Below are 10,951 nucleotides of genomic sequence, written 5' to 3'. Positions count from 1 at the left end.
TCCAAAAATCTCAACAAGCCTCAAGGAGAAGAAACATGAAAACAACTACACCAAGGCATATCATAATCAAATTGCTTAAAACCAATGATAAAGAAAAATATTAAAAGCAGCCAAAGAAAAAGACATACTATGCAGAGGAACAAACATAAGAATGGAGGTAGATTTCTTGTTAGAAATAATGCAAGCCAGACAGTAGTGAAACATCTTTAAAATACGGAGGAGGGTGGGGGGAATACTGTCAGAATCATATACTAAGTGAAACTACCTCTCAAAAATGAAGGCAAAATAAAAATGTTTTCAGACATACAGAAGCTGAGAGACTTTATCACCAGTAGGCCATATCTACAAGAATGTTAAAAGAATTCCTTCAGGTAAAAGAAAAGTGATTACCAGAAAGAAATTTAGATCTACACAAAGCAATTAAGAGTCCTGGAAGTGTAAAATATGTGAATAAATATAAAAGAATTTCTCCTCTAAATTTTAAACTTCTTTTAAAAATAGTTCACTATTTGAAGCAAAAGTAATAAGGTATTACAGGATATATAACATAAGTGGAATGAAAATATAGGACAACAATAGCTCAAAGCCCAAGAGGGGGGAAATAAAAGTGTACTGTTAAAAGGTTTATACTCTGTTGGTGAAGAGGTACAATATTAATGAAAGGTAAACTGATAGGTTATACTTAAGGCAACCACTAAAAATAAATAACTAGTATGCCAATACAGGTGATAAAATGAAATCATAACGAATACTCAATTAATCCAAAAGAATACAGAACAAAATTAAAAATGGAAAAAAATAACAGGTGGGGCAACAGAAAATAAACAGCAAGATGGAAGATTAAACCCAACCATATTCGTAGTCATTTTATTTTTTTTTAACTGGAGTATAGTTGTTTTGCAATGTTGTGTCAGTTTCTACTGTACAGTGGAGTTCCCTGTGCTATACAGCAGGTTCTCATTAGTTATCTATTTTATACATATTAGTGTATGTACGTCAATCCCAATCTCCCAATTCATCCCAACCCCTCTTTTCCTCCTTGGTATCCATGCGTTTGTTCTCTACATCTTCCATAGTCATTTTAAATGTAAATGGTGTAAACATCCCAATTAAAAGGCAGAGGTTGTCAGATTAAATTTTTAAAGACCCAAATCTATAGTAATAGCATATGAAGTAGATTTTAAAGAATATTAACAGTGATAAAGAGGATCATTAGAAAATGCCAAAGGGGTCAATTCATCAAGAAGCTGTAACAATAGTAAAAGTTCCTGTATCTAATGACAGCGCTTCAAACTACATGAAGCAAAAACTGACAGAAGAGAAGAAATAGACAAATCTCTAACTGCAGCCATAGATTTCATCACCTCTCCGTCAATAATTGAAAAAACAAGAGAAAATGAGTAAAAATACAGAAGATTTGAACAACACTCTCAATAAAATTGACATAACTGATATTTATAGAACACTTCACCCGATAACAGCAGGATACACATTTTTTCAAAATGCATAGAAAACATTTATCTTGGGGCAGGCAGGCCACCAGTATTTCTCATCCCCTCCAGCTCTGAGTCACAGAGGCTAAATTTATGGTCAGTGCAGCTGAGAAATTGGGGGTTCCCTTCCTCCCCTGAGTCTCCACTCATAGGGTGGAGGCTCTACCCCAGATGCAGCAGCCAGAGAATACTTGCTCCAATCTCACCCACCCCAGCTTTCAGGGCACTGGGAGAGACAAGTTGAGAAGACCAGAGGCTACTACCCCTCACCCAGCAGTGGCTCAGAGACTTAGTTCAGGGGAAGAGGCAGTCTATAAGAAGAGAAAATTTCAAAGTTCTCCCTCAACGGAACTGACTCTATTTGAAACAGTGAGGAGAAGTTAATCCTAAACGTGCTCTTGAAAACAGTGGACAATAACGCAAAGACAAATAACCCAATTTTAAAACGAGCAAAGGATCTGAATAACCATTTCTCCAAAAAAGATATATAAATGGCCAATAAGCACACGAAAAATGCTCAGTATCACTTGTCATCAAGAAAATGTTGGGGCTTCCCTGGTGGCGCAGTGGTTGGGAGTCCACCTGCCGATGCAGGGGACACGGGTTCGTGCCCCGGTCCGGGAAGATCCCACATGCCGCAGAGCAGCTGGACCCGTGAGCCATGGCCGCTGAGCCTGCGCGTCCGGAGCCTGTGCTCCGCAACGGGAGCGGCCACAACAGTGAGAGGCCCATGTACCACAAAAAAAAAAAAAAGAAAGAAAATGCAAACCACCATGAGATCACATCCACTAGGATGGCTATAATCAAAAAGGCAGATAATAACAAGTGTTGGTCAGGTTTCGGAGAAATTGGAACCCTCATACATTGCTGATGGAATATGAAATGGTGCAGCCATTTTGGAAAACAGTCTGGTAATTCCTCAAAAGGCTAAGCATAGAGTTATCATATGACCCAGCAATTCCACTCTTAGGTATGTACCCAAGGGAAATGAAAACATATGTCCCCACAAAAACTTGTACATGAACGTTCATAGCAGTATTATCCATAACAGTCAAAAAGTGGAAACTCAGGGGCTTCCCTGGGGGCGCAGTGGTTGAGAATCTGCCTGCCAGTGCAGAGGACATGGGTTCGAGCCCTGGTCTGGGAGGATCCCACATGCCGCGGAGCAACTAGGCCCGTGAGCCACAATTACTGAGCCTGCATGTCTGGAGCCTGTGCTCCGCAACAAGAGAGGCCGCGACAGTGAGGCCCGCGCACCGCGATGAAGAGTGGCCCCCGCTTGCCACAACTGGAGAAAGCCCTCGCACAGAAACGAAGACTCAACACAGCCAAAAATAAATCAAATAAATAAATAATTATTCTAAAAAAAAAAAAAAAGTGGAAACTCAAATGTCCATCAAATGATGAATGCATAAATTAAAATATCCATTGCCATAGACAATGTTTGTGTCCCCCAAATATTCATATGTTGAAACCCTAACCCCTAATGTGATATTAGGAGGTGGGGTCTTTGGGAGATGATTAAGTCATAAGGGTTGAGCCCTCACGAATGGGATTAGTGCCCTTATAAAATAGACCCCAGAAATGTAAACTGGTGCAGCCACTATGGAAAACAGTTTCCTCAAAAAACTTAAAACAGAGCTGCCATATGATCCTGCAATCCCACTGCTGGGCACATATCTGGAAAAAACTATAATTCAAAAAGATCCCAATGTTCATTGCAGCACAATTTACAATAGCCAAGATATGGAAATAACCCAAATGTCCACAGACAGATGAATGGATAAAGAAGATATGGTACATATATGTAATGGAATACTACTCAGCCATAAAAAAGAATGAAATAATGCCATTTGCAGCAACATGGATGGACACAGAGATTATCATACTAAGAGAAGTAAGCCAGAAAAACAAATACCATATATCACTTATATGTGGAATCTAAAATATGACACAAATGAACTTATCTTCAAAACAGAAACAGACTCACAGACATAGAGAATAGACTTGTGAGAGGGAGCGGTAGGGATGGAGTGGGAGCTTGGGATTAGCAGATGCAAACTATTATATATATGTATAACTGAATCACTTTGCTGTACACCAGACACTAACACAACTTTACTATACAGTAGAAATTAACACAACATTGTAAATCAACTATACTTCAATCAAATAAATTTTTTTAAAAAGAACACCAAGAAAATAAGAGAATGCCAAAAAATAAAATTTAACTTAATTTAAATTAAATTAAATTAAATAGACCCCAGAGAGCTCCCTCACCCCTTCTGTCATGTGAGGACACAGCTAGAACACGGTAGTCCAAGAACCAGGAAGTGGGCTCTCACCAGACACCAAATCTACCTGAGCCTTGATTTTAAACTTCCCAGCCTCTAAAACTATGAAAAATAAATTTATGTTCTTTATTAAGCTGCCCGGTCTATGGTATTCTGTTACAGCAGCCCAAATGGAAAAAGACATACATACCGTGGAATTTTATCTAGCAATTAAGAGAAATTCAGTACTGATACATGCTACAATATAGGTCAACCTTAAAAACATGCTATGTGAAAGAAACCAGTCACGAAGGGACACATATCATATGATTCCATTTATATAAAATGACCAGAATAGAATTATAGAGAGAGAAAGTAGATTAGTGGTTGCCTAGGGCCAGAGGAAGCTTGAGGGGAAACGGAGAGTCACTGTTAACGGGTACAGAGTTTCTCTTGGAAGTGATAAAAATGTGCTAAAACTGATTGTGATGATGGTTGCACAACTCTGTAAACATAATAAAAACTATTGAATTGTACACTTTAAATGGGGAAACGGTATGACATTTGAATTATAGCTCAATAAAGATGTTATTTTAGAAAAGAGCTATTGATACACACAACATGAATGACCCTCAAGATAATTACACTGAGTAAAGGAAGCCGTATTTTTTTAAAGGAAGCCATATTTTAAAAGAGTACATTCTGTATAATCCCATGTATGTAAAATGCTAGAAAATGCAAGTGATCTGTATTTACAGAAAGCAGGTCAGTGATGGCCTGCTTGGGGGAGGGAGGAATGGATTACCAAGGGGCGTGAGGAAACTTTGCTGATGACAGATAAACTCACAATCTTGTTTGTGGTGATGGTTTCATGACTGTATACATATGTTAAAATTTATCAAATTATATGATTTAAATGTGTGCCGTTGTATATCACTTATCTTCAGTAAGACTGCAACAAAAGAGCCTGCTAAAAAGCCAACCTTACACATGATCACAAAATCTATTTCTATGTGTAGATATGCAGATATGAAAGACCAGAGAAGTACCTGATAGACATACATAAAACTAATAACACTGGTCACCTTTGGGGAGTGGGGAGGAGGGCACATGAAAGCGGAGTGTCACTTTAACACTATATACTTCTGCATTCTTTGTATTTTTTACGAGAATGTTCTATATGTACAATTTGTACAAATAAATAAAAAGCTAATAAAATTAATTTTAATTTTAAAATAGTTAAAAATCCAACAGCAATGACAATACCCAGTTTCAAAATAAAAATTACCCTATTTGATAAAGATGTCCTTAAGCCCGCAGAGGCGTGGAGTCAGAAAACTAGAAGGAACCTCAAGGAGAATCCACCACGATGACTGTTTTGAGGGTTGGGAAAAGGGGTGGGTGGAGGTGAGAGGCACCCGATCACTAACTGACCCGGGATGACCTGTTTTGCATTGACTGAGGGACAAACGATTCAAGTGCAGACAAATCCAGGGCCATGTCTCTGCCTCATTAGGTGACCTGAGCCAGCTGCTTCACTCTAGGGCAGTTTTCCTGTCCATAGAGTGAGGGCTGGTCGGGATGGCCTGTGAGGACGCCCCTGCTCTGCTCTTCCGTAATTCTCTCTCCCTCCAGTTCCCTCCCCTGTTACACTCTTTCCAGATTTTGCATTTTCTTAAGATCCCTATGAGAGTTGAGCCAAAACCTCTAACCCTCCTGGCAAGCAACCCTGCCTATCATTTGTTCACTCACTCATTCCTTTTTCTTTAAATGTATTCTTATGCGTTGCTTTAATTGTGCATCCATCCATTCATTCATTCATTGATCCTGTAAACATTCTCGGCCTGCGCTGGCTGGGGATTGACCTCTGAGGGTGGATCCCTGGCCCTGAGCCACCTTCTCCAACTTTCCCACACCAATTAAGATTTCTAAGTAGACTCTGTGTAATTGGGTCTTTGGGACATCATCCCTGAAGCACCCCAAAGTTTCTAAGCTGGGCGCATTTCCTCTTCTCCCTCTAAATTGCCTTGGGGATGGTGCAGTCCCTTGGCGCAGGGAGCTTTGAAAGGTGCCTGCTTCCCGGGAGGCTGTCAGCTGGCATGGAGCTGGGAGCTGCCCAGGTCGGGCGGTCCCTGGCTGCCCATAGTAAACTATCGGGCACCCTGTTCAGCCTTGAGCCCACCAGAATTTCCTAATTCTACCAAACCTGACACATTTTCAAAGAACTCCACTGAATTCTAAGTACTTTGTCTACTTCCACAAAATTCTAAAAGCTCCACGTTAGTCTATCAAGTTGCAAGCACTTCGCTGAATTCTACAAAAGCCTAGGCATGTCTTCTTAGTTTGGAAAGCTGAATCAGTGTGAAACTCTGGGTCCTGCCCACCGGGGTTCCCTGGATACAGGAGGCTCAGACCTGCTTCTTTGACCTGTTTTCTCCTAGTTCCAGCCAGAGAAGGTTCCTGGTCTCTGCAACTTTTTCCAGGGAACAAGGAACATGGATCTGGAAGAGCCTGAAGGTAAGTGAAAAAAGAGGAAGGGGCTGGGAGTCAGGAGCCCCAGGGGAATTCCTGGAGCCTTGGCTTCCCCCTCTAACTCACTGTGCAGTGCTGGGCAAGCCTCTTTCCCTCTCCGAGCTTCACTTCCCCCGTATATAACATGGGAGTGGCCTTGCGGATCTGCAAGACCCCTCCCAGCTTGACCATGTGTCATCCAGGCTAGGAACAGCTCGTATCTGGCAGCCAGTTGCTCACTCCCAAGTTGTCTTAGCCCCAGGAAGTGGCAGCAAGGCAGGAAGAAGTTGTTTGTGGCCAGGCTGGGGCCTTCAACTTGGCCTTCAGAATCTGGGTGAAGAGGGGAGAGGGGTGGCACCCCTGTGGGCTGGCTGGGTTAAGCTCCAATTCCTGTCCACGCCTCCCTTGTAGCAGATGATTTCCTTCTCTTAGTCCTCCCATTTTTCAGAATCAAGAAGTGATTGAGTTCCTACCATATGCCAGGCATTGTGCTAGGTATTAGGGAAATGAATGAGAACACGTGTGCCCCCAGGACACTGGATCCCGAACATTCCCAGGCAGAACTCCTCTCCAGTTCCCACCCGAGCCTCATCCTGCTTCTGTTTGCACGCCTCTGGTGACAGGAAGCGCATTACTCCCTTAGACATAACTTTTCTTCTTTTCTTTGTGCCTTCAGGCCACTCAAAGGGTCACAAAATCCTTCCTGATACAGAGTCTCTCCGGGTATCCCTGGGCCTCAGACCCAGGCTTGGGAGGTGCATCCCAGGGTTTAGTGACATAGTGCCAAGTGCCCGAAACACCAAGGAAAGGTTAAGTCATGCTCCTTAGCTTAGCTCTTAGAAGATTAGGGGAAGGTTGGGGACTTGGGAGAAAGACGTCCATCCAGTGCGGTAAAAGACCAACCAAGATTTGGGTTTTAACAGAGGCAAACATCTGCTCTGAGCATGGTATAGCTGTCATGTTGTTGCGAGGATTGGATTCTAGACTCGCCTTGCCAGGGATCTGCTGTGTGGCCTCAGTTTCCCTACCTGCACAATGGGAGCTCCAACGAGTTGACCTCTCAGGGCATATTCCACGCTGATGCCTAGGAGTTCATGAAGTCAAAGCAGGCCTGGCTCAGGTTCAGAGAAAACAGGAGGTTTGGGGCAGGGCCAAAAGATCTATCAAATTTTCGTTCAAAAACACACGATGGAGGCAGATTCTGAAGGTCAATCCACACACAGTAGCCGATGAAGCAGGCCCTATGGGGGGACAGGTGGACAAGCGCTCTGGTAGGCTCAGAGGCCAGGAGCCTCTCCAATGCGAGGCACAATGTGTGCTTCATGCATGGAGACCAGAGATGACCTGCAGAGATAAGTCAGATTTCTGCAGGCTGAGGGAGAAAGAAGGGCATCCCCAACAGCGGGAACGGTGTAAGGTAGCTCAGGGGCTTCCTGAAAGCCAGGAGGACCCTCAGAGACCACCTAGCCCAGTGATTCTCAAAGTGTGGTCCCTTGGCCAACAGCAGCAGCATCACTCAGACCTAATGAGTTAGAAACTCCGGGGATAGAGCCCAGAAATCTGTGTTTTAACAAACTTTCCAAGTGATCCTAAGATTTGAGGACCTTTGATCCAGCCCGTTGCTTCCCAGACTATGTTGGTAGAATACTTATTTGCAGGAGGTTAATGGGTGCTCTGTAAAAGGGGGATCTATGGTCAAATAAGTCTGGGAATTACATACTCTACACTGCTTTCAGAAAGTCACAAATCACAGTGGGGCATTAAAGGCTCTGAGAAGTCCTGCAGTATATTATTTACTTTTGATTAACCCAATGTTGTTTCAAATTGATTTTTCAGATTGCCTACTAACATTTCCATGAATACTCTTAGGGAAATTCTGATCCACATCAATCCTCATTTTTCACGTGGATAAATCGCAGCCTAGAAGAATGGAGACTGCCCAAAGTCACAGAGAGAGAGTGTGTCAGAGCTGGAAAGGACCCTAACAATACACCTCATCCCTAAAGAGACTTTGTGGGCTCCCCGCCACCCTGCACCCTCTTTCCCTGCCTCCCAGCTGTGCCCTCCAAGGCCCTGCAGTATGGAGCTGGTCAACAGACAAAGGTTTCTGATTTCTTTCTGAAAGGATTTTTGGGCCACCCAGCCTTGGAGCACCTGCTCTTCCCTCTGTGCTCAGCCATGTACCTGGTGACCCTGCTGGGGAATACAGCCATCGTGGCAGTGAGCATGCTGGACGTCCACCTGTACATGCCCATGTACTTCTTCCTGGGCAACCTCTCCATCTTGTTTATCTGCTACAGTCCACCTTTGTGCCCCTGATGCTGGTCCACCTCCTGTCGGCCCAGAAGACCATCTCCTTTCTTGGCTGCGCAATGCAAATGTGTCTGAGCCTGTCCACGGGCTCCAGAGTGTCTGCTGCTCACCATCATGGCCTATGATCGCTGCCTGGCCATCTGCCGGCCACTCAGGTACCCTGTGCTGATGAGCCACCGGCTCTGCTTGCTGCTGGCGGGAGCTGCCTGGGTACTCTGTTTCTTCAAGTCAGTGACTGAGACAGTCATCACCATGAGGCTGCCCTTCTGTGGCCACCGTGTGGTCAGTCACTTCACCTGCGAAATCCTGGCAGTGTGGAAGCTGGCGTGCGGTGATACGTCAGTCAACGAGGTCTTCCTGCGGGTGGGTGCCATCCTGCTGCTGCCCGTGCCCCTGGCGTTCATCTGCCTGTCCTACATGCTTATCCTGGCCACCATCCTGAGGGTGTTCTCAAGTGCTGGACGCCACAAAGCCTTCTCCACCTGCTCGGCGCACCTGGCTGTGGTGCTGCTTTTCTATGGCACCGTCATCTTCATGTATATGAAACGCAGGAGCAAGGAGGCCCGCATCTCTGATGAGGCCTCCACGGTCCTCTATGCTGTGGTCACGCCCATGCTGAACCCCGTCATCTACAGCCTGAGGAACAAGGAAGTGACGGGGGCCACCAGGAAGGTGTGGGGCAGGAGATGGACCTCCAGGTGAGGGAGGCCGGGGCTCTGCAGGCTAGCAGGCCAGGCCTTCATTAGCCTACAGTGAGGGCTGCGGGTCTGGAATCTCCAGCTCAGAAACTCGGCACCAAGTCCCACTGATCCTGCCACAGAGGAGCTCACAATCACCCCTCTGCCCCTCCCCCGGCAGAGCCATGGGGCACTCTCAGCATCACTGCCTGCATCTTTACACCAGCCTCCTGTCTGGCCTTAGGATTTCAGTCTTGTTCCTCCCAATCTCTCCTCCAAGGGGCATCCAGAGGGATCTTTTAGAAAAGTACATGTGATCCTGTCACTCTCCTGACTGAAACCCCTGGACGGCTCCCCAGAGCTCTCAGGATGAACTGTGAGGTCTTCAGTGGGGCATTCGAGGACCCCACAAGCTGGCCCTGACTAAACCCCCTCCCCGTCCTGTGCCCCACAGCCTCCCTCCTGTCAGCTGCACACGCCAGCCAGCCGTGGGCCTCAGTGTTGCCCAGCACTGCCCAGCCTCATCACTGGCTGCTTGCCTCTGCCCTAACTCCACACACACACACTCTGCAGGTCCAGACACCCTGACTAGTCCCAGTTCCCCAGTAAAGATCAGTCTTTCCTGCCCCTGTCTCCCCCTTGCTGTTGCCTCCCATGTCCAAACACCTGACGTTTAGCTAACATATATTGGAGACTTACCACATACCAGGCTAGGCACTATACTAAGTGTTCTAAGTGCTTTCCTGCTTGGGGACCAGATGGGATGATGGAAATCTCAGGGGAGGAATGTGATACGGACACTGGTGACCAGAGAGAACACTCTCCCAACATCTTGGCATTATGGAAACTCATTCAATTCTCCCTCAATGCCCTCCATGCCATCCGGCTTCCAGAAAACCCCTTCTGATCCCTCCTAGCTGGGTGGGGTCTGTCTTAGCTCTCTCTCTTCAGTGCCTTCTGTACTCTGCTGTGTCCTGAATCCCAGCTATTTGGGCTCATGTGTCCTAGTGATTTCTGTGGAATAATATTTCTGATACAGGAACAGACACCTAGCCCACACCTCTCCTTCCTTCTCACCATTTAATTGGTGAGTGTGATGCGACACGTGATCTTCTCACATCACACTCTGCTCAGTGCCCGAAGGGACAGATGTGATTGCAGAAAGCAGAGAACAAAGAGATGTTTTCCTGGCACCTGAGTTTCAAAAGCCTAGGCTCTAAAGAGAACATAAAAGACTTAAGGCATACACAGAATACTTGGGGGAAAAATGTAAGAAAAAGTAGGTGTCCCCACCTCCAGATTAATAAAAGATTCCCTAAACTAGGGAAAGGAAAAAGCAAGGAGGAGGGGATGTAGTGAGAGCATTGGCATAGGAGGGCCCCAAAAGGGAGGGGTCCTGAGCCCCACTCCCCAGGCCAAGCCCCTGGACAGGTTTGCAGGGTGTGAAAGCTGAAGCAACTCATGCATTGTTGGTCAAGTAAAATGCAGAGCAGGACCCCAGGGTAGAAATGGCTTCAAGGTGCTTCTGGGTAGCCAAGGTCTCACAAGTCTTTGCATGTAGCACAGAAGTGGTGGAGAGCCTCAGGACTGAAAGGGTTACACAGATGAGGACAAGAAGCCACTCTGGGATGGCCTGCTTGTACCACTGACTGGGGACCAGGTGGGATGATGGAAATCTCAGGGG

At 45.6% G+C, this 10,951-nt stretch overlaps 1 protein-coding gene across 1 annotated transcript; it reads left to right on the top strand.

Moving 5' to 3' along the window:
- Nucleotides 1–8,357: 8,357 nt before the first annotated feature.
- On the top strand, nt 8,358–9,292 carry OR13J1 (olfactory receptor family 13 subfamily J member 1; the record flags this gene model as incomplete). The annotated part of the gene is given in 4 exon segments (XM_081237340.1): nt 8,358–8,370; nt 8,373–8,572; nt 8,578–8,681; nt 8,683–9,292. Coding segments are annotated over 4 exon segments (927 nt in total).
- Between the last annotated feature and the right edge of the window lie 1,659 nt (nt 9,293–10,951).

The sequence above is a fragment of the Mesoplodon bidens genome (assembly GCF_964165515.1).
Source record: "Mesoplodon bidens genome assembly, chromosome: 6".
In the NCBI taxonomy this organism is placed as follows: Eukaryota; Metazoa; Chordata; class Mammalia; order Artiodactyla; family Ziphiidae; genus Mesoplodon; species Mesoplodon bidens.
This window is presented reverse-complemented; position numbering and strand designations above follow the sequence as displayed.